Source organism: Xyrauchen texanus, chromosome 25 (assembly GCF_025860055.1).
Source record: "Xyrauchen texanus isolate HMW12.3.18 chromosome 25, RBS_HiC_50CHRs, whole genome shotgun sequence".
NCBI classification, from domain to species: Eukaryota; Metazoa; Chordata; class Actinopteri; order Cypriniformes; family Catostomidae; genus Xyrauchen; species Xyrauchen texanus.
In genome coordinates this window covers 3,754,797-3,779,405 of record NC_068300.1, presented here as the reverse complement: position 1 = coordinate 3,779,405, position 24,609 = coordinate 3,754,797, and the positions used below count along the sequence as shown (strand labels likewise).

The 24,609-nt window shown below is 43.0% G+C and overlaps 1 protein-coding gene across 1 annotated transcript in view; it reads left to right on the top strand.

The window, feature by feature from the left end:
- Nucleotides 1-24,609, top strand: part of LOC127618934 (uncharacterized) — a 131,715-nt gene that overhangs the window by 73,945 nt on the left and 33,161 nt on the right. Inside the window, 5 exon segments of the mRNA XM_052091636.1 lie at nucleotides 3,028-4,638; nucleotides 7,107-7,229; nucleotides 8,125-8,313; nucleotides 18,202-18,303; nucleotides 18,400-19,063. Coding sequence (XP_051947596.1) covers nucleotides 3,028-4,638; nucleotides 7,107-7,229; nucleotides 8,125-8,313; nucleotides 18,202-18,303; nucleotides 18,400-19,063 — 2,689 coding nt within the window.

Below are 24,609 nucleotides of genomic sequence, written 5' to 3'. Positions count from 1 at the left end.
GCAAATTCAGCAACTTACAAAGCACATATACATATATACAAATACATTCTTTTTGCATACTTTGAAAGTTCTTAACCCTTGTGTAGTCTAAACATTCTGTAATGTGTGGGGTTACAAGTGCCTTTCCCAGCTGCTCCAGGAACACCCTCCTCTTGTTCCGCTTATCAGGCATCCAGGTAGGGCTGATCTTGTTCCATATCACAAAGGCATTGTATGAGGACACATAAATGATATTATGGAAGATGACCCGGGGCCAGCGGGCAGTCATCCTCCTGCAGCTGTAAGTTCCAATCATCTTGTCCAGGTTTGTCCACGCCTCCTTTGTTGTGGTTGTAGTCCAGGATGATGGCTGGCTTCCTGTCCTCACGATCACTGATCTCAGCCGTTTTGCACAGTGTGCTCAGGAGGACCACAATCTTGTTCCTCTTTGGAAGGTAAGCTAGATTGGTGGTGGGGGTGAAGGTAAACTTTAATGAGAAGGCTTCTCTTCCCCCTTGTTGCAAGGAGTGCAGGGGGGAGCTCAGGCTTGTTCATTCTAACTGTATCAGCCATGGTGATCTTCCTCTTCAGGAGCTACTGGCTGAGTTCGATAGAGGTGAAGAAATTGTCACACGTGACATTGTGCCCCCTCAGTCCATCTTTCACATCAAGCACAACCCGCATCCCCTGGTTCTTCTCCGTGCCTCCACTGGTCGGCTTCCCTGTGTAGACTTGCATCTTCCAAGCGTAGCTGGATTGTGCATCACAGGCCACCCATATCTTGATGCCATGCTTTGCTGGCTTGCTAGGCATATTCTGCTGGAAAGGACAGCGACCTTTTGACAAAAGAGATTACTATCAGTAATTAGTATCAGTGTCACAGAAAACAATCACATAAATCAATGATATTACAGCAATACATAATACAATTAACAGTAAAAATCACTTATTACAAATGTACCTCTGAATGGAACCAATTGCTCATCCACTGTTACTTCAGGCCCAGGGTTGTAGAGGTATGGCAGACGCTCCACCCACTTCTCCCATATGGCCCCCAGTTTGTCTCCCACACGTCTTGCAGGTCTTGACATACTGTTATCAAATTGTAGCATTCTTGAGAAAGTGTGAAAGACTTTCAGTGGCATCGTGGCATGGAAAATCGCCCTTCCACACTATACATCCCAGAGACTACACGTAGCCTCGCCTCGGGACCTATACACACCCGCTAAGATTAGCAGACCTATGTAGGCACGCAGGTCAATCTCATCCATCCTTTTCCGATTGTCTCCATATTACGGAAACCCTCCAAATTTGTCATCTCTGGGATTATTTTTTCGATGGCTGGTGGGATGAACATGTAGAATGTTGAGGCGATGTCCTGGGCATGGGCAACTGCCACCCTTCCCTGGTTGTCATATGGTGACAAGGACCATGTTATTTTGCTGTTCTTTGACAAAAATGTCTCTTTTTTAGCTTGGGGGATTTCTTCATCTAAAGATGATGCATTGTGCTCTTGGTTGTATTCTTCCCCATCTTCTTCAGATACCTCGTCCTCCTTCTAAATCATTGTTCTCTTGTTCCTCCTTGACAATACGACCTGTGCACTTATGGCTTCAGAAAAAGAGAGAACTGGGGGGCACTGTCATTTGCAGCACCTTTATAGCCTCTGACTGCATCTTGTAGGGACCAATGTCAGTCCTACAATGTCAGTCAGGCAAATAAAAGAAATCAAATTTCAGCAGCTAATTACATCATATCTGAATGGCCGACCATTACGAAACTTGAGATATTTATAGACAGTGTTAGAATGAGGCTGTGTACCAAGATTTATAAAAAATCGGCCACAAGGTGGCGCTATAACAAGGAAATTTACGTTTACACCAATAACACCGCAATCTCAAAATATTTGTTTCCTCTTAATTCCTTTCACCAAGACCTACAAAATGGATATCTTTGTTTTATGGCATTTTATCAAATGTTTTCTGAAATTCAAATTTTCTAAAAAAATATACTTTTTCAAACTCCTCCTAGGCCGTATATCCGAGTCTCACAAGAATTGTTGTGTGTCTCCTATGCTAATACTAACCCAAACTTCTAAAACTTTATTGGAGATTGGGTGCTTTATGGCTTTGTTTTATTTATTTTAACAGTTAAAAAAAAATTACCACCATAACAATGATCCTGTTTCAGGATTGTTGAACTGGAGACATCAGTAATTTAACACCAGTTTGCATACTCAGCAACTTACAAAGTACACACACACACACATATATATATATACACAAATACATTCCTTTATTGCATACTTTGAAAGTTCTTAAAAGTCTTGAACCCCATTAATTGCTGCTTGCTGCTATATTTATTATTATTATTAATCTGTAATTAAACTGATTGGGCAGAGCAAACCGTAAGGCCTAGAGACTTGAAACTTGGTCAGATGGTAGTAGTATTGCTCGCTACTCAGAAACACGGACTTGGCCAAATCAGTCAATAGGGGGTGCTACAGCGATCAAAAACTGGTAATAAAAGGTGACTATCTGCGCTCACAGATGTGCATATCTGATATTAGCAGCATATTTAGTGCTTATTAAGTGCTGAACGTGAGATGAATGCAATAAAATTAGCTTCAGCAGTGGCCCAACTTTCACAGAAATTTCAATGCAAGAAAAACCCTAAAAAAAAAACTTGGGCAGGTATTTATTTAAAACCCTGATGACTATAATCATTAAATGCAGTTATTATAAACTGAATAAACAGTATGAATAAATACCGTTTTCACAACAAACATCACAAATTTATACTGGAAATTTGTTGTGTTCTGGTATTGAATTATGCTTCAATTTGATTTGTTTTTACATTTGTCCCTCTTGAATTGATTTTTGTCCAATTACTGTCTTTATTTTAGAGCTGATGGAAGTGAAAGAGCAATGTCAAGAACTGAATGAAGTGGAGGAGAAACTTCAGTGTCAGAAACATCATGATTTCACAACTGAAGAAAAATATTTGAGTTGCTCAATGACTAAGAAGAATTTATTACCAGAAAACCAGAAAAGAAGAGCAGCCAATAATGCTTTCACCTGCTCACAGTGTGGAAAGTGTTTCACAAATAAAAGCCTCTTGAAACAGCACCAAAGAATCCATACTGGAGAAAAACCTTACAAGTGCTCACACTGTGGAAAGAGTTTCACTCAGTCACAACACCTCAAAACACACGAGAGAATTCATACTGGAGAAAGACCTTTCAAGTGCTCATACTGTGAAAAGAGTTTCAGTTGCTTGCATAACCTGAAAACACACAAGAGAATTCATGCTGGAGAAAAACCTTACAAGTGCTCACACTGTGAAAAGAGTTTCACCCAGTCAGAACATCTGAAAACACACAAGAGAATTCATTCTGGAGAAAAACCTTACAAGTGCTCACACTGTGAAAAGAGTTTCACTCAGTCACAAAGCTTGAAAACACATGAGAGAATCCATACTGGAGAAAACCCTTACAAGTGCTCACACTGTGAAAAGAGTTTCACTCAGTCAAATCAACTGAAAACACACGAGAGAACCCATACTGAAGAAAACCCTTACAAGTGCTCACACTGTGAAAAGAGTTTCACTCAGTCAAATCAACTGAAAACACATGAGAGAACCCATACTGGAGAAAACCCTTACAAGTGCTCACACTGTGAAAAGAGTTTCACCCGGTCAGAACACCTGAAAACACACAAGAGAATTCATACTGGAGAAAAACCTTACAAGTGCTCACACTGTGAAAAGAGTTTCACCCGGTCAGAACACCTGAAAACACATGAGAGAATTCATACTGGAGAAAAACCTTACAAGTGCTCACACTGTGAAAAGAGTTTCATTAATTTACAAAACCTGAAAACACACGAGAGAATTCATACTGGAGAAAAACCTTACAAGTGCTCACACTGTGAAAAGAGTTTCATTAATTTACAAAACCTGAAAACACACGAGAGAATTCATACTGGAGAAAAACCTTACAAGTGCTCACACTGTGGAAAGTGTTTCATTCAGTTACAAAACCTGAAAACACACGAGAGAATTCATACTGGAGAAAAACCTTACAAGTGCTCACACTGTGGAAAGAGTTTCATTCAGTTACAAAACCTGAAAACACATGAGAGAATTCATACTGGAGAAAAACCTTACAAGTGCTCACACTGTGAAAAGAGTTTCAATGAGTCTCGAAGCCTGAAAACACATGAGAGAATTCATACAGGAGAAAAACCTTACAAGTGCTCACACTGTGGAAAGAGTTTCACCAGGTCAGAACACCTGAAAACACATGAGAGAATTCATACTGGAGAAAAACCTTATAAGTGCTCACACTGTGGAAAGAGTTTCACAAAGTCTCAAGACCTGAAAACACACGAGAGAATTCATACTGGAGAAAAACCTTACAAGTGCTCACACTGTGAAAAGAGTTTCATTCAGGTACAAAACCTGAAAACACATGAGAGAATTCATACTGGAGAAAAACCTTACAAGTGCTCACATTGTGAAAAGAGTTTCACAAAGTCACAAGACCTGAAAACACACGAGAGAATTCATACTGGAGAAAAACCTTACAAGTGCTGACACTGTGAAAAGAGTTTCATTCAGTCTGCACACTTGAAAAAACGCGAGAGAATTTATACTTGAGAAAACCCTTAAGTGCTCACACTGTTTCCCTCTCATGAAATCTGATAGCTTATTAAAGTCCTTCGTTTGCAATGGTAAACGTCCCAGATTACACTTTAGTAAATTACATAGGCTGATTGACAAAGGTGGGCTAGGCCTACCCAAGATTTTATTTTACTATTATGCATTCGATCTCAGACATTTGGCTCATTGGTCGCTTCCACCTGAGAGACCCCCTCTCTGGTTTTGTATTGAATGGAAATTTCTTGCCCCTATTTCGCCATTGCAAAGCCTTTCTATTAAACAAACCGGAGAAGTTAAATTACAGCCTGTTATCTTGCATTTGCACTCGGTGTGGACATTTATTTAAATGTTGACTCGAGTTTATGGCTTAACCCCGATTTATGCATTAATGAGTCGCCTTTCTGCTGTCCAGAGTGGATTGTGAGGGGGGTTACTACACTCGGTGACCTATATGAGAGTGGGGTGTTTAGATTCTTACAAAATTTGATTCAACATTTTGGGATTCCCAGATTTCCTTTTGTAGGTATTTACAGCTGCGCCACCTGCTCTGTACTTTTTATGGGAGTAGCATACACCCCCCTAAAGTGGCAAACACTCTGGGAATGGTAATTACTGCTTTTGGAAAAGGTCATGAGGCATCAGTGTATTACTCCCTGGTAATTCAGAGTTTTGGAGACAGAGCTTCAACTTCTCCAATACCAAGTTTAAATCTTTCTCCCAGATCTCTTGAGAGAAGGGAGTGTGGGCTAGGATAAAAAAAAAAAAAAACGTAAAGTCTGCATCTAGAGATGCAAGGCTGCAATTTATGCAATTCAAGATTTTACATAGATTCTATTGGGACCCTCTCTAGATTATATAGGCTTGGTCTTAAAAGTACACCCACCTGCTGCCGATGCCAATCAGAAGATGGAGATACAACCCATGTCTTTGGTGTTGTTAAAATAAAAACATTTAGTTTGAAGTTTCAGGGTTTTATGTGTTGGACACTCAAATTAAATTTTGCCCTAGACTCTGTATTTTAGGCAATTGGGCGATCATCAATATACAGTGCATCCGGAAAGTATTCACAGTGCTTTGCTTTTTCCACATTTTGTTATGTTACAGCCTTATTCCAAAATGGATTAAAATCATGATTTTCCTCAAAATTCTACAAACAATACCCCCATAATGACAACATGAAAGTTTGTTTGAAATCTTTGCAAATTTATTAAAAATAAAAAATGAAAAAAATCACATGTACACAAGTATTCACAGCCTTTGCGCAATACTTTGTTGAAGCATCTTTGGCACTGATTACAGCCTCAAGTCTTTTTGAGTATGATGCTACAAGCTTGGCACACCTATTTTTGGGCAGTTTCTCCCATTCTTCTTTGCAGGACCTCTCAAGCTCCATCAGGTTCGATGGGGAGCGTTGGTGCACAGCCATTTTCAGATCTCTCCAAAAGATGTTCAATCTGGTTCAACTCTGGGCACTTGCTGGGCCACTCAAAGACATTCACAGAGTTGTCCCGTAGCCACTCCTTTGTTATCTTGGCTGTGTGCTTATGGTCGTTGTCCTGTTGGAAGATGAACCTTCACCCCAGTCTGAGGTCCAGAGTGCTCTGGAGCAGGTTTTCATCAAGGATGTCTTCGTACATTGCTGCATTCATCTTTCCCTCGATCCTATCTTGTCTCCCAGTTCCTGCCACTAAATAACATCCCCACAGCATGATGCTGCCACCACCATGCTTCACTGTAGGGATGATATTGGCCAGGTGATGAGCGGTGCCTGGTTTCCTCCAGACATGACACATGCCATTCAGGCCAAAGACTTCAATCTTTGTTTCATCAGACCAGAGAATTTTGTTTCTCATGGTCTGAGAGTCCTTCAGGTGCCTTTTGGCAAAATCCAGGCGGGCTGTCATGTGCCTTTTACTGAGGAGTGGCTTCTGTATGGCCACTCTACCATACAGGCCTGATTGGTGGAGTGCTGCAGAGATGGTTGTTCTTCTGGAAGGTTCTCTCTCCACAGAAAAATGCTGGAGCCCTGTCAAAGTGACCATCGGGTTCTTGGTCACCTCCCTCACTAAGGCCCTTCTCCCCCGATCTCTCAGTTTGACCAGGCGGCCAGCTCTAGGAGGAGTCCTGGTGGTTCCAAACTTCCATTTACAGATGATGGAGGCCACTGTGCTTATTGGGACCTTTAAGGCTGCAGAAATGTTTCTGTACCCTTCCCCAGATCTGTGCCTCGATACAATCCTGTCTCGGAGGTCTACAGACAATTCTTTGGACTTCATGGCTTGGTTTGTGCTCTGACATGCACTGTTAACTGTGGGACCTTATATAGACAGGTGTGTGCCTTTCTAAATCATGTCCAATCAACATGTCCAATCAACAAGAATACTGTCCTTTCGTGGAATGTCTCTTGTCATGTTAAATGTTTAATGTCTGCTGTTCCCCCTGTATCCTCTGTCTCTGTTTTTCAGGAGGAGCCTGGTGATTTGTCGGGAGTACCGGAGGAATATCACGATCTGCGAACGGTGTTCTGTCTTTCCCGGGCCACTCCCCCCCCCATCGTTCTTATGATTGTAGTATCGAACTTCGTCCAGGTACCACCCCCCCCGGGGTAGACTTTACTCGCTGTCGGCTCTGGAACGGCAAGCTCTCAAGGATTATCTATCCGTAGCTCTCGAGGCCGGTACCATTGTCCCCTCCTCTTCTCCTGCTGGGGCAGGGGTTTTTTTTGTGCAGAAGAAGGACGGTTCCTTACGTCCCTGCATTGATTATCGAGGCTTGAATGACATAACAGTTAAGAATCATTACCCGCTCCCTCTTATGTCATCAGCTTTCGAGATCCTGCATGGAGCCAAATTTTTCACCAAATTGGATCTGCGTAACGCTTACCATCTTGTGCGCATTAGGGAGGGGGACGAGTGGAAGACTGCGTTTAACACTCCGTTAGGGCATTTTGAATATCGGGTTCTCCCGTTCGGCCTCGTTAACGCCCCTGCCGCTTTTCAGGCACTAATTAATGACGTCCTGAGAGACATGCTAAACATCTTTGTTTTCGTTTATCTCGACGACATCCTGATTTTCTCTCCGTCTCTCCAGATTCATGTCCAGCATGTGCGTCGCGTCCTCCAGCGCCTTTTAGAGAACCGTCTTTACGTTAAAGCTGAGAAATGCACCTTTCATGCCGCCTCCGTTAATTTCCTCGGCTCTGTCATTTCTGCAGAGGGCATTAAGATGGATTCTGCTAAGGTCCAAGCCGTTTTAGACTGGCCCGTTCCTAAGTCGCGCGTCGAGCTGCAGCGCTTTCTCGGTTTCGCAAACTTTTATCGATGATTCATTCGTAATTTCAGTCAGGTGGCTGCCCTCCTGACTGCCCTTACGTCTGTCAAGTCCTGCTTCAAATGGTCCGGTTCCGCCCAGGGGGCTTTTGATCTCCTCAAGACCCGCTTCACGTGCGCACTTATCCTTGTTATGCCTGATTTGTCCAAACAGTTCGTGGTCGAGGTTAACGCGTCAGAGGTGGGCGTGGGTGCCATCCTCTCCCAACGCTCTCCCTCGGACAACAAGGTCCATCCGTGCGCGTACTTTTCGCATCGCTTGTCGCCGCCTGAACGTAACTATGACGTGGGTAACCGCGAGCTGCTCGCCATCCGCCTAGCTCTAGGCGAGTGGCGTACAGTGGTTGGAGGGGCGACCGTCCTTTGTCGCCTGGACTGACCACCGGAACCTGGAATACATTCGCTCCGCCAAACGACTCAACGCCGCCAGGCTCGTTGGGCTCTGTTTTTCGCCGGTTCGATTCGTTATTTCCTACCGCCCTGGTTCCAAGAACACTAAGCCCGATGCCCTGTCACGCCTCTATTCCCCGAAGTCTCCATGGACCCCGTGGGGATTCTCCCCACGGCCCGTGATCGTTGGGTCAACTGTCTGGGGAATAGAGAGGCAGGTTAAACGAGCCTCGCTCTCACTTCCTCGCTGCGACCTGTCCTAGACACCTCCTCTTCGCTCCCGCCCCCACCCGCCTGGCCGTTCTTCAGTGGGCTCACTCGGCCAAATTGTCTGGTCACCCGGCATTCAGGGCACGCTCGCTTCCATTCGCCAGCGCTTTTGGTGGCCCACTCGGAACGCGACACGCGCCGTTTCGTGGCGGCTTGTTCCGTCTGCGCGCGAGACTAAATCCGGGAACTCCTCCGCCGGACTTCTCAGACCACTTCCCATCCCCTCTCGACCGTGATCACACATCGCCTTAGATTTCATTACCGGACTCCCTGCGTCGGCGGGCAATACTGTCATTCTCACTGTCGTCGATCGATTTTCTAAAGCGGCCCATTTTATTCCCCTCACTAAGCTCCCTTCTGCCAGAGAGACAGCGCAAATAGTCATCGAGAATATTTTCAAGATTCATGGCCTCCCCTCTGATATTGTTTCGGATAGAGGTCCGCAATTTACGTCCCAGTTTTGGAAGGAGTTTTGTTGCTTAATTGGGTCTTCCGTCAGTCTCTCGTCTGGCTTCCACCCTCAATCTAACGGTCAAGCCGAATGGGCCTGTCAGACTGTCGGCCGCATCTTGCGCAGCCTATCTTTCCGTAACCCCGCGTCCTGGTCCGAACACCTTCCCTGGGCTGAATACGCCCATAACTCGCTTTCTTCGTCTGCTACCGGCCTGTCTCCTTTTCAGAGCAGCCTCGGTTACCAACCTCCACTGTTCTCATCGCAAATCGCCGACTCCAGTGTCCCGTCCACTCAAGCTTTTTTCCAACGTTGCGAGCGCACCTGGAGGGGTGTTAGATCAGCTCTCTGCCGTTATAGGGAACAGACTGTGAGGGCGGCTAACAGGCGTAGAACTAAGAGCCCCAGATATTGTCGCGGCCAGAGGGTATGGCTTTCCACCCTTAACCTTCCCCTTAAATCTGTCTCGCGTAAGTTAACTCCGCGCTTCATCGGTCCGTTCCGCATCTCGCAGGTTATTAGCCCCGCAGCGGTGCGACTTCTCCCCGCTATCTGCGCCGGCCCACCCAGTTTTTCACGCCTCCTGTTTTAAGCCCGCTATTCGCGACTTCCACTCGTCCCCCTCTCTTCCTGTTCGTGTTGAAGGCGCTCCTATCTATAGGGTCCGCAAGATTCTTGACATGCACGCCGGGGTCGTGGTCATCAGTTTCTGGTTGATTGGGAGGGTTACGGACCCGAGGAGAGAAGTTGGGTTCCCTCTCGGGACGTGTTGGACCGCTCGCTTAACGCATGATTTCCTCCGTCGCCGCCAGGTCTCCTCCTTGGAAGCGCCAGGAGGCGCTCGTTGAGGGAGGGGTACTGTCATGTTATGTCTCACTTCTGTTCTTTCCCTCTACTCTGTCTCCCTCTGTTGGTCGTTCTATGTTACTTTCCCTCTCCTTTCCTCCACTCCCAGCTGTTTCTCATCTTCCCTGAGTTCCTCATTAATCCACCTGTTCCCTCTTTCCTCTGATTAGCTCTCTATTTCTTTCATCGCTCTCACTACATTCTCTGTCGGATTCTCACTCTGTGTTACTATCTCTAGAAGCAACTACAGCCCTGTGTGTCTCTGTCCAGAGTCCTGTCCTGTCGGCATCCGCCGTCACTAAACTGTTCACCGGTAAAGGCCATTCCCTATCTCTGTGCCCAGTTACCTGACGCCACGAGAGAGTGGTACTCTTCAGCTACCCGTGGACTAACTACAGCTTGAAGGAAGCATTTGTTTTGCCATTTTGTTATCGCCCTCTCTGCGGGCTGCTTTTGTTTGTATTCCTCTCAAGGAGAAGACTTTGTGTTGACGTTATTTTCTGAGCTTCATTAAAGACTCTGTTTTTATACATCGCTTTTGGGTCCTCACTTACCTTCATAACAGTTTATTGTGTTACCATGAAACTATTATATTGCACATTTCTGCATATTATTAAAAATTTAAATAAAGTATGTTTTGTCCCCATCATTACTGAATCTTTTTTTCAGTTTTATTGTGTGCTGTGTATATATGTACTATTGTAGTATTATGGTTCACTTGCTTTATCGTCTGATGCTGTACAATAGTATATAAAAAGTATAAATTTTCAATTAGAGTTGATGTCCAGGTAATCTCAAATCATGAGTTTCATCCACGCAGGAAACATACACTCAAAGAGCACTGTACTCCTACTTATTCATGCAATCATCTAATCAGCCTATCGTGTGGCAGCAGTGCAATGCATTAAATTATGCAAATACAGATATAAATACAAATATGCATAATACTTCGGTTAATGTTCATGTCAACCATCAATATGTGGAAAAAATGTGATCTTAGTGACTGTGGCCTGATTGTTTGTGCCAGATGGGCTGGTTTGAGTATTTCAGTAACTGCTGATCTCTTGGGATGCACAACAGTCTCTAAAGTTTACTCCGAATGGTGCCAAAAACAAAAAACATCCAGTGAGCAGCAGTTCTGCAGATTGAAATGCCTTGTTGATGAGAGAGGTCAACAGAAAATGGCCAGACTCGTTCGAGCTGACAGAAAGGCTACAGTAACTCAGGTAACCACTCTGTATGATTGTAGTGAGCATAATATTATCTCAAAATGCACAACACATTGAATGTTGAGGCAGATTGGCTACAACAGCAGAAGACCATATCTGCACTTTATTAGGACCATAGTGTTCCAAATAAAGAACTCAGTGAGTGTATATATACGCCTTGACTGTTTTCGCCTGTGCCTCTCCCGACCTATGGTGCTGCCCTAGGCAACTGCCTAATTCGCATAAGCCTTGAAACTGCCCTTCATGAAAGCTTCAAAAGGTTCATTGGCATTCCTGGTTATTACAATTTTATTATTAACAAATTGCATATTGCTAGCAGATATTTTAGATTATTATAGCTACCAAATAACCACAGATGTAACGAGTCAGAGTCAGACAAGAGTGAAGAGCCATGTGCAGAGTTTAATAGAGATTGTAGTTAAACAGGCAGAGGTCTAAATCAGGTAACCAATCCAGACAATGCAGCAAAGTTTAATAGAGATCATAGTTAAACACGCAGAGGTCTAAACCAGGTAAGCAATCCAGACAATGCAGCAAACAAAGACGGTAATCAAAAAGGGGTAAATCCAAGGTACAGGCGAAGGTTAAAATAGACAAATATAAACGCTCAGACATTTTTAAGACAACAGGGTGAATTGGCAAGACTTTGCAGTGAAGTGAAGTTTGCGGGGTGATGATATACACTAGGAGTTGATGAGTGTCACTTTCTCCAAGACCATCACCACACGCTCCAACCAGAAGCCGTGGATGACTGCGGAGGTGCGCACGCTGCTGAGGTCCCGAGACTCCGCCTTCAGAGCAGGCGATAAGGCAGCCCTAAGAACAGCTAGGGCCAAACTGTCACGGGCAATCAGAGAGGCAAAGCGCGCACATGCCCAGAGAATCCACAGTCACTTCCAGGACAGCGGTGACACGCGGCGATGTGGCAGGGCATCCAGGCCATCACCAACTACAGGACAACATCAGTTGCCTGTGACAAAGATGCCTCCCTTCCAGATGCGCTGAACGACTTCTACGCTCAGTTTGAAGTGCAGAACAACGTGATGGCGAGGAAGTCCACCCCTCCTCCCAACGACCAGGTGCTCTGTCTTACCACGGCAGATGTGAGGAAAACTCTACGTAGAGTCAACCCACGGAAGGCTGCTGGACCAGACAACATTCCTGGCAGAGTGCTCAGAGGATGTGCAGACCAGCTAGCAGATGTTCTTACCGACATCTTCAACATCTCTCTGAGCAGCGCCGTTGTTCCAACGTGCTTCAAGGCCACCACCATCATCCCCATGCCAAAGAAGTCTTCAGTGTCCTGCCTCAACGACTACCGTCCCGTCGCGACTTACACCCATCATCATGAAGTGCTTCGAGAGGCTCGTCATGAGGCAGATTAAGACCCAGCTGCCCCCTCACTAGACCCACTGCAGTTTGCATATCGTTCAAACCGTTCAACGGACGATGCCATCACCACAACCCTCCATCTGGCCCTCACCCACCTAGACAATAAGGACTCATACGTTCGAATGCTGTTCATAGATTTCAGCTCAGCATTCAACACAATCATTCCCCAGCACCTGATTGGAAAGCTGAACCTGCTGGGCCTGGACACCTCCCTCTGCAACTGGATCCTGGACTTCCTGACTGGGAGACCTCAGTCAGTCCGGATCGGGAACAGCATCTCCACCACCACCACACTGAGCACTGGGGCCCCCAGGGCTGTGTGCTCAGTCCACTGCTGTTCACTCTGCTGACTCACGACTGTGCAGCAATGCACAGCTCGAATCACATCATCAAGTTCGCCGATGACACGACCGTGGTGGGTCTCATCAGCAAGAACAACGAGTCAGCATACAGAGAGGAGGTGCAGCGGCTGACGAACTGGTGTAGAGCCAACAACCTGTCCCTGAATGTCGACAAAACAAAAGAGATGGTTGTTGACTTTAGGAGAGCACAAGGTGAACACACTCCGCTGAACATCGACGGCTCCTCTGTGGAGATCGTCAAGAGCACCAAATTTCTTGGTGTTCACCTGGCGGAGAACCTCACCTGGTCCCTCAACACCAGCTCTATCACCAAGAAAGCCCAGCAGCGTCTCTACTTTCTTCGAAGGCTGAGAAAAGCACATCTCCCAACCCCTATCCTCACTACATTCTATAGAGGGACTATTGAGAGCATCCTGAGCAGCTGCATCACTGCCTGGTTTGGGACTTGCACCGCTTCGGACCGCAAAGCCCTGCAGAGGATAGTGAGGACAGCTGAGAAGATCATTGGGGTCTCTCTTCCCTCCATCAAAGACATTTTCAAAAAACACTGTATCCATAGAAGCAACCAGCATTGTGGACGACCCCACACACCCCTCACACAAACTCTTTACCCTCCTCCCGTCTGGCAAGAGGTACCGAAGCATTCGGGCCCTCACGGCCAGACTGTGTAACAGCTTCTTCCCCAAGCCATCAGACTTCTCAATACTCAGAGACTGGTTTGACACACACACGTGTCCTGAGTTGCACTTTAATAACTGTCACTTTATAACTGTCTGCTACCTCAATAACTGCTATGTGCATAGAACATTATCTCATAGTATGTTATGTTTACATTTTAGAAACTGTCATCTTTGTGCACTACTGAGTACTGGTCGGCGCTGCACTGTCTATTGTCCTGTTCATTGTCAGTAATTTGTTGTACTGTCCTGTACTTTTTGCACATGTTTGCACGTGCACTTTATATAGGTATATATAGGTAGTTTATATAGGTATTTTATTTCGTTGTGTAGTCTCATGTGGTCCTATGTTGGTCCTTTGTTGTTTTTATGTAGCACCATGGTCCTGGAGGAACGTTGTCTCGTTTTGCTGTGTACTGTACTAACTGTATATGGTTGAAACGACAATAAAAACCACTTGACACTTGACTTGACACTTGACTTGAATAAAAATCAGGTGTGAGAGTCAATGGCGGTAGGAAGTGGAGTCTGGGAAATGTAGTCCGGTATGGGATTTTAAGCAGGGGATTGGGATCTTGTGTGACTAGATCGGGAGGATGTGACAACAGATGCATACATTTTTGCCAAACTACTTAAACTAAAAGGTAAGTACTGTTACTTAACCAATCTGTGGGACACCCTCGGGGGTCCTCTCAGATGGGGCATCTCTCCTCTTTGCCATACCACAGAGACAAATTCCCAGAGCTTGGCAGGGTATTGAAGGTCAATCTTATTAGAAAACTTAGCCTGGCCTGGAGTACCTTCCACAATTCAGCCCATCCTAACACACTATCCGATGTCCCCTCCCATATGGTCTAGCACCCTTGCTGATGATGGCTGAATCTTATACCCTTCCTCTTCCATCCTAGATACCATCCTCTTCCATCCTAGATACTTCCGTAACTACCATTGCTTTCCTCTGTTTTTGGGAGACTGTTGACCACAGTTTGGGAGCCACAGTTTGTTCTTCCTTCTCTTGATGCTTCAGTCTTGAAACTGCCTGGTTTACGACCTCCTCTGCCTTACAAGTTCTGCCTGTTTGGACTTGGACTCAACCTGCCCTCACTGCTTGGTCCGTTGATTCCCATAACTCCAAAACAAGCCTGGTCTTTTCCTGCTTGTAGCCCAGAGTGAGTGATTTTAGAAGCAGTTGTAAAGCATTTCTTCCAAACAACGCTAAATCTAAGAGAAAACCTGGTATATCAAGACACTTTTTGATATAACTTTTGACCTTGGAGTCCATCCTTGCCACTGCCGCTGCTGAAATCTCACACTTTTTTGTGGCCACATCAGGTGATGATAGAGTGTAAATTGGAAACACCAAATCTTGAATTTGCCTGGGAGATGACAATTGTCTTATTTTATCTAGGCCCTTTGTCAGTTGCTTCAGGACCATCTCTGCAATGTGTTTGCAATATTAAATGTATATTGATATGATAAATATGTGACACATAAAAAAGGACATGATGTATGCCCCTGTCGGGCTCTCCACCTCCTTTCCATTCTCTGCTTCAGATCACCGGTGTCCTAATTCATCTCAACTGCAGTCAATGAACAGCTCATTACAAACATTATATATATTCATCTAAAACACACATCATTGTCAAGTCTCACCTTGGACTATTCATGACCACTCTGCACCCATGCAGTGTCTCTCTCTTCATCATACAGTATTCACTTGTTTATTATCAACAGTATATATACTTTGCTACTTACCTATGTTACTTACCTGTTGGAACATTATACTGTCATTCTCTGTTTAAATGCTGATATCTCCTTTCACCTGTATCTGCTGTATACATCCATCTTCTCATTAAATCCTCCTGCATCTGGATTCAACTGTACATTGGTGTGAGTGCATTCCTAACAGAAGACTTGACCTCAACATGAATCCAGTGGGAGTCCATCTCCGTGAAACCGGCAATGCTCTTCAATTAGAGTAAATTATAATCCTTCCATTTATTCTCAATTGAGCAAACGCGTCCTCCAGTCCAGCAGGAGACAGGGTGGAGAGGAGATTGCTGAGAAGACTGCAACAAAACTAGAATATTTCCTTTGAACTTAACTTCTTATTGTTTTAAAATTATTCCATTTTAAACAGTTCGAAGGTTTTAAAATATAGAGTTCAGAATAAATCAAACAGTAACCTTTTTTTTATATAATAATAATATTGTAAAATTGTAATAATGCCAATTGTAATAATGCCTTTAATAAATGCAATCATCAAATGTATTGTATCAATCTGCATAAAAAAACTATTTATTTACATGAATGCTGTGTTGAGAAAACAGCTCCCAAAATCACCAGAACTGAACAATAAAACTCAAAATGAGTTTTCTCAAACGCGTCCTCCAGTCCAGTAGGAGACGCAAAAGCGCCATTAAACACGAGAAGAAGAAGATTTTATCTGTAAGTGTTTGAATGTGTTTAACTTCATTTGTGAGGTTGTGTTTGTGAGTTTGTGTTCTGAGCGTGTTGTTTTTGTCTCTTTGGCGTTTTAATGATCGTAATAGAAGATTATTATCGTCGTTTGTGACGGTTTTGTGACGGACTCTTTAAAATATTCAGTTTCAGGAGAAACAAACAAAAAACTTCGGAGCCCCTTCAGGGGGAATTTGTTTTCTGAAATAGTTTTACTGTCTCTCGCTATAAATTTACCATGATTTTACTACAGTAACCATATTTTAACCATGATATTCGTAGTGAAACTATAATACTTCAGGAAAACTGAATACTGTGGTTTAATAAACATAATGTTGTGATTATTATGGGTTTTCTACAATAACTGTAGTTTAACTGTGATTACTGAGGTAGTTTAATCATTGTATTTGTAATAAAACCAAAGTAATCACAAGATTAACCATGAATAATCTTTATTAAACATGGTTTTGGTCCCAAAAGAACCTAAAACAAACATGTCCCACCTCAGTCATGTTTACTACAATATTACTATAGTAAAACCATGTTTCAGAGCAAAAACATCACACTGTCATGGTAACTACTATAGTAAAGCCATGATTTTATATTGTATGTTTGTTTTAGGCTTCAGAGTGTTTTTATTTGACTATAGATGTATCATGATTCATCTTGTGATTATTATGGTTTTACTTCAAATACCGTGATTAAACTACTACAGTAACCAGTTAAACTATGATATTTGTGGTCAAACAATAATAACACAAAATTAACCACAGTTTTTATTTTCCTGTTTTATTAATAGTCTATGGTGTCACTTTGAATGTAATTGTTAAAATATGGATAATGTAGTAAAATCATGGTAAATTTAACACAAATCTTGATCAATGTCAGTCCAGAGAGAGGATGAATATTTGAAAATGCCCAATGCGCTCCAAGTCCTCGTTGTGGCGTAGTGACTCGCCTCAATCTGGGTGACGGAGGACGAATCTCAGTTGCCGTCAATCCGCACAACACATGCCCCACCGAGAGCAAACCACATTATAGCAACCACAAGGAGGTTACCCCATGTGACTCTACACTCCCTAGCAACCGGACCAATTGGTTGCTTAGGAGACCTGGCTGGAGTCACTCAGCACACACTGGATTCAAACTTGCGACTCTAGGGATGGTAGTCAGCGCCAATTCTCGCTAAGCTACCCAGACCACCCGAAAACATTTTACAATTATGCTTTTTTAAATGGTTCCAATGTATTAAAATATAGTGTTTGTCAATAATCTAGTTTCCATCCACTTTTCACGCTGTTTTGAAATTACCCGTTGTGCTTAGCGCCATTTAAATGGCCTTTTATTGATAAAAATGGTGTGCGTGATGACGTCGTGCTTAAAAAAACACTTTGTCATATAAGTTTTGGTTTATCGATAATTGTGTACCTTTTGCCTCCCAGATGTCCTTAATGTTTTTTCCCCTGAAGTTTTGGTAAAATGGGGAGATTATTGAGACAATGCATTGAAATTGGCCAGCTTACTGTCATTTTAATTTCACAAATAAATGCAATCAGAAGTCGAGGAATTGCAATCAAAAGGGAACAGTTACCCTTCTGATAGGACTGTAATATTGGTCCTGATGTTGCGCCTGTCGCAGGTTGCCACCGGTACCGACCCGAAAGTGACTCGTCATGGGGAAACTCATTTCTGTATGTGTTCAATGTGTTTGTCTTGATTTGTGGGATATATATTTGTTTTGATGTGTATTTTTAATATGTTAATTTCTCATGATGGTAAAATTATCTTATTATCGCTGTATGTAACAGTTTTGTGACGGACGCTTCATCAGTTTCAGGAGAAACCAGCAGAAATGTGAGAATATCATGTTTAATTTCTGATAAATGAGCTCGTTAAATTCATCGGCTGGTTGTAAATGAGTTCAATGAAAGTGAGTATATGTGAAAAATGAAACCAAACTCCAAGCACACATTTATATTTATAGGCTATCATATCAGAAACAAAGTTATTTAACAGAGCTGTTTATAATCTTATAATAATGTTTTTGGGTTTGATGAATGTCAGTTCATTGTAATGATGATGTTTTTGTGTTTAGATGTTCATCATGAGAGCAGGTGGATGTGATCTGCAGGTAAATCAGTAGGAACTAATCTGTCCATGCTGGATATTGATGATTTCATCACAGAAATCTCTCAGCTGAAGAAAGAGGTGACGTCACTGAAGACAAAACTGATGGAGAGAGACGACAGGTTACAGGTTAAACATTCATTTCATCCTTAAAGTTGAGATTGTAAGCTTTCAAATGATGTGATATGATGAACGGTACAGATGTGATTGTGTTGTGTTTGTCAGGAGCTGGAAAAGGTTTCCTGTCAATCTTCAGTGTGTGTGACTGATGGGACCTCCACAGAATGTCAGGATTCAGTGTGGAGCGGCAGAGATCAGTCCACACCACAGCGACTGCTGGACAAACTCTCTGAACAGAGATCCAGAGACACACAGGACTCACAGCTCACTTTACTCTGTTCTACTGACGGTAATCAGGGTGATCAAACCTCCACAGAGTCTCTGACTTCTGTCTGTAACGCTGGAGAACAGCAGATGCTGCAGACACCAGTGAAGACTGAAGTGAAGCAGGAGGAGATAAAAGTAGAGGAACAACAGAGTAATGAAGATGATGATGATGATCAAACCTACACAGAGTCTCTGACTTCTGTCTGTAATGCTGGAGAACAGCAGATGCTGATGACACCAGTGAAGATGTGTTTAGTGAAGCTGCTGGACTGCAGGAACCTGATGAAGATGAGAGGAGAAATCAAATTAGAGGAACAACAGAGTAATGAAGATCATGATGATGATGATCAAATCTCCACAGAGTCTCTGACTTCTGTCTGTAATGCTGGAGAACAGCAGATGCTGCAGATGCCAGTGAAGATTGAAGTGAAGCAGGAGGAGATAAAAGAAGAAATCACAGTAGAGGAACAACAGGGAGATGAAGATGATTATATTTCTTCAGGTATGTTTCTTCCTTTAATGATTTACATTTTCATGTCAATCAGCTGTCATTTGACAAGTTGTTTTATCACTCAAAACAGTTCCATTCTCTAACTGGCATAGCTAGCTGGTGGGTGGGTCTTTAAGACCAAACCTATACCATTTAAAGGGGGTACAAAAAGATGTAAAATCTTGAATTGCACAAGGTGCGCCCTTGCATCTCTAGATGCCTTTATGTTTTTTAGAATCCTAGCCCACACTTGCTGGAAATAAAATACCCAAATAATGAATGCCCTGTTTGGGCCACTGGAAGGTGCCCGGCTTAAAAACTGCTATCTGACAGTATGCTGTCAGAGACATAGCTTCAGATTTAGACCAATTAACTCTGTATTCCGAGAACTTGGAGAAATGGAATTAATAATTGTGTGGAGGCAAGGCGTAGATCTAGTAGGGTCAGAGACGAATAATAAAATATAATCTGTATAAACCAGAAGTTTATGCACCATACCTCCCGCCACCCCTGGAAAATCATCCTCCTTTCTTATCACGGCTGCTAATGGTTCCAGGGCAAGACTTTAAAAAATGTATCCATTTGATTTGTTTTGTACCACCGCTACCAGATGTCTATAAAGTAACTTAATCAATCCAATAAAAGTATTCCCGAACCTGTATATTACCAAAATATTAAAATGATAATCCCATTCTACCATATCAAATGTTTTTCGACGTAATGTGAGATGGCCGCGACCAGAGTCTGATCATTCGCAACTGACCACATGATATTAATGAAACGCCTCATGTTATCAGAAGAGATGTAGCCTGAATAAACCCCTCCTGATCTGTATACATAAGAGATGTCATAACTTTACTTAATCGGTTAGCCAGAATTTTTGAAATTTTTACGTCTAGCTGGATAAGGGAAATTGGACGGTAACTCTTACACTCACTTGGATCATTGTCCTTTTTAAGAATCAGAGTGATCCGGCCATGTGTCATGGTTGGTGGAAGCTTTCCATTCTTTAATTATTCTGTATACATTTCTAACAAAAGTGGAGCCAGTTCTGTAGCTTAAGATCTAAAAAATTAGGAGGCAAAGCCATCTGGCCCCGGAGCCTTGCCTGTAGGCAAGGCCTTAATTACCTCGCCAAACTCCTTCAAGGTTATCTCGGAATCAAGATAATTTTTTTCGTCAGCTTAGGGTTCCAATGGATCCACAAAGATTATAACGAGGAACTATAAAGATCAAGATAGAATTCTTTAAAAGCATTATTAATATCAATTGCTGGGGTAAATATTTCACCACCAGCAGATTTTTCTGAGGGAATGGTACAAAAAGATTCTCTTTGCTTTACAAATCTAGCCAAAAGCCTTCCTGCTTTATCCCCTGACTTAAGGTATAACTGTCTTGCCCTGAATAGCCAAAACTTCACCTTCCGTGACAAAATAGTATTATATCTGTATTTCAATTGGGTCAATTCTCTGAGGCCATCAGTCGACATTTGACGCTTCCTCTATGCCTCGGAATTTTAATATTCCCTTCCAACTCCACGAGTTCTCGTGCTTTGGATTTTTTGATGAATGAGGCATACTGTATGTTCTGGCCCCTAAGAACAGCCTTAAGTGCCTCCCAAGCCATGCCCACAGAGGATATTGAGGACCAGTTGGACTCCATATAGACATTGATTTCAGCCTTTAACATTTTTTGCAATTCAGGATTTTGCAAAAGGGATACATTAAAGCGCCAACTATGTGATTTCTTTTTCTCCATATGTGGCAACAACTCTAAACTCACCAGTGTGTGATCTGAGACTAAGATGTTTCCAGTTGAGCAATCCACAACAGATGAAATGAGGGACTTTGATATAAAAAATATATATTTTAGAATAAATCTTATGGACTGAGGAAAACAATTTTTACACACCCTGTGAAGTGTCAATGTTGCTCTAGGTGGCTTATATACTTTGCCATATTATGATCAATACTGAGTCCATCAAAAGATTAAAGTCTCCTCCCAATATTATATCATGAGGGGTGCCAGCTGCTTGCAACATCCCTTCAAGATCTATAAAAAAAGCCCCGATCATCAGCATTAGGTGCGTAAATATTAGCCAAAATCAAACTTTGCCCCTGAATTTCTGCCAAAACAATAATGACTCTAATTTATCTTGACTCTGTTTGAGATATTTGAATTGTAGATGTTTACTTGTCAAGTCAAGTGGTTTTTTATTGTCGTTCAACCATATACAGTTAGTACAGTACACAGTGAAACGAGACAACGTTCCTCCAGGACCATAGTGCTACATAAAACAACATAGGACAAACACAGAAACACATGATACTAAACAGACTAAATAACATACCTATATAAAGTGTACAAAAAGTATGGGACAGTACCATAAATTACTAAAAATTAACAGGACAATAGGCACAGTGAGAGACAGTGCAGCGCTGACCAGTACACAGTAGTGCAAAAACATGACAGTTTCTAAAAATGCCAGATGTAAACAACATACTATGAGATAGTGATCTATGGACATAGCAGTTATTGAGGTAGCAGCCAGCTATAAAGTGACAATAATTAAAGTGCAACTCAGGACAAGTGTGTGTGCATGTGTCAGACTAGTCTCTGAGTATTGATGAGTCTGATGGCTTGGGGGAAGAAGCTGTTACACAGTCTGGCCGTGAGGGCCCGAATGCTTTGGTACCTCTTGCCAGATGGGAGGAGGGTGAAGAGTTGGTGTGAGGGGTGTGTGGGGTCATCCACAATGCTTGTTTCTTTGCAGATGCAGCGTTTTGTTTAAATGTCTTTGATGAAGGGAAGAGAGATCTCAATAGTCCCTCTATAGAATGTAGTGAGGATGGGGGTTGGGAGATGTGCTTTCCTCAGCCTTTGAAGAAAGTAGAGACGCTGCTGGGCTTTCTTGGTAATAGAGCTGGTGTTGAGGGATCTGGTGAGGTTCTCCGCCAGGTGATCTCCACAGAGGAGCCGTCGATGTTCAGCAGAGAGTGGTCACTGTGCTCTCCTAAAGTCAACAACAATCTCTTTTGTTTTGTCCACATTCAGAGACAGGTTGTTGGCTCTACACCAGTCCATTAGCCGCTGCACCTCCTCTCTGTATGCTGACTCGTCGTTCTTACTGATGAGACCCACCATGGTCGTGTAATCGGCGAACCTAATGATGTGGTGTCGTGAGTCAGCAGAGTGAACAGCAGTGGACTGAGCACACAGCCCTGGGGGCCCCCAGTGCTCAGTGTGGTGGAGGTGGAGATGCTGTTCCCGATCCGGACTGACTGAGGTCTCCCAGTCAGGAAGTCCAGGATCCAGTTGTAGAGGGAGGTGTCCAGGCCCAGCAGGTTCAGCTTTCCAATCAGGTGCTGAGGAATGATTGTGTTGAATTCTGAGCTGAAGTCTATGAACAGCATTCGAACGTATGAGTCCTTTTTACCTAGGTGGGTGAGGACCAGATGGAGGGTGGTGGCGATGGCGTCGTCTGTTGAATGGTTGGGACGATACGCAAACTGCAGAGGGTTTACTGAGGGGGGCAGCTGGGTCTTAATGTGACTCATGGCGAGCCTCTCGAAGCACTTCGTGATGATGGGTGTGAGTGCGAATTCTAAGTACTAGCTATTTTCAGTTAATTTTTAAATAAATCTGTTTTTTTTATTATTGAAAGTTGACTTTTTCTAACTCCTCATACACTCTTCATCGGACTGTAACCAAAAACAAATCACAAAGCTTATTTTGTTGCTCGTGGTGTCGATAATTGGCTTGATTCCAGTATCACTGCTTGCAGCTAATTTATTATTATTATTATTATCCTTGCACCCCAATATCTCAAAAAGTCACTAGTCAAAAAACTTTTCATTTGGGACATTGATACTAAAGGCCACCCGGAATCCCAACACCAAGTATGGCCCACATTCGCCCTTAGGGGGCACTGCAGGCCACGCCCAAAAGTCCCATTTTTAAAAATGTGGGAAAACCTACAAAAATCTTCTCTTGAACCGCAGATCCAATTGACGAGAAATTTGGTACCCATGTGTATGTAATGGGTATTTGGGCCTTGCTAACCAATAATAATACTTCATTAATATTAACTATAATGAATTAAATAGGTAGCTATAGAAATAAACAGTATAGGCTAATTAGGTCACAGAAGTCTAAATTCGACTACAGGAGCTGGTGGTCAGTAACAACACAGAAACATAAATGTTAAACTTGGTGCAGGTACCATATATTGATAAGTGATTAAACAAAATATTTACGACAAAAATAATAAAGGACAAAAAAATAGAAAAACCCAAAATATTGACAGACTACAGTTGAACTGGTTATAGTTAAGTGCACTTTGTGGTTATTGTTCAAGTAAAGTATGATCATGAAAATTACAACAAATGCCATACACAAAAACCAAAAACAAAAATAACTGTCCCAGCGATGTTTGGTTTCTTCAAGACCAACGAGACAACCCACAAGGGTTTTATGAGAGTTTATGTTAATAAGTCCATACGTTAATGTTCGATCAAAGGGAAGAATGTGCATGTGGGACTGAAGCGCTGGTCTATGGAGAAGTGTGTGGGGCAAGCTACAGACAGCCTTCCTACCAGACCAGTAGAGTTGTTCTAATCAGTGGATATTACAGCAGATGGTAGGCTCCAACTGTAGTAATTCAGCATGACATCATGCATCTCCAAACAGAGAGTGAACCTAGCCTATAGTGAAACAACATAGCCAGTAACTCATAAAGCTGAGTTGAAACTAGGTTTGCATCACACCTCTAGCTAATTCCGACACTCATGTCTTATGATTCATGATTAAACACTCGTGCTCCAAAGCGCGATTGGCTAAGCACAATCACGTGACTGGAGTTACGTGCGGTCGCAGGGCACGTACTCACGTGCAGATATATTAAAGGGACAAGGACAGCCAAACCAATATGCAAACATTTAATTTAATATTTTAACCTGGGTTACACCCTCCCCCTTAAACCCATGCACGTCCCGTTGCATGTTAAACCACATGAATAACTGAACTGGTGGTAGGCGCAGGATTTAAAGCGTCCGATATACTGTGTAAAAGAGTTTGAACCACAGATATCAGAGGATTACCAAGCAAACTGTATTGCAACCTTTTAGGTGGTAATCGTTGACGCACAGAACGTCTTAAACCGTGTTCTGGTTCTACCGAATCAAAAGTTAAATCAAAGTTTAAGGGCTCAGAAACACTAGAAACTGACGTCTCAGGATCGACAAACTCTTCTTCCTCGGGTTCAGACTCAGGTAGATGTTCAGATAAGTCGGTTTCAACAGGTACTTCAAATTCTTCAGCTTCAGGTAAGTGGTCAGGGATGACAAGTAACGTCTCTTCTTCAGGTAAGAACCCACTTTCTGACCCTACATCAACAACGGCTAGCTCACTCACAGATGGAGAAAGATGGTCATTGGCAACACTTGCAGGTGAAGCTCTTTTGGAAAACTTCTCCACAGTGAACTTCATTGGATTTGGGTCCAAACAGAGAACTGTTGGTTCAAGTGAAGAGTCTTCCTCTTCAGAGACCTCAGAGTCAG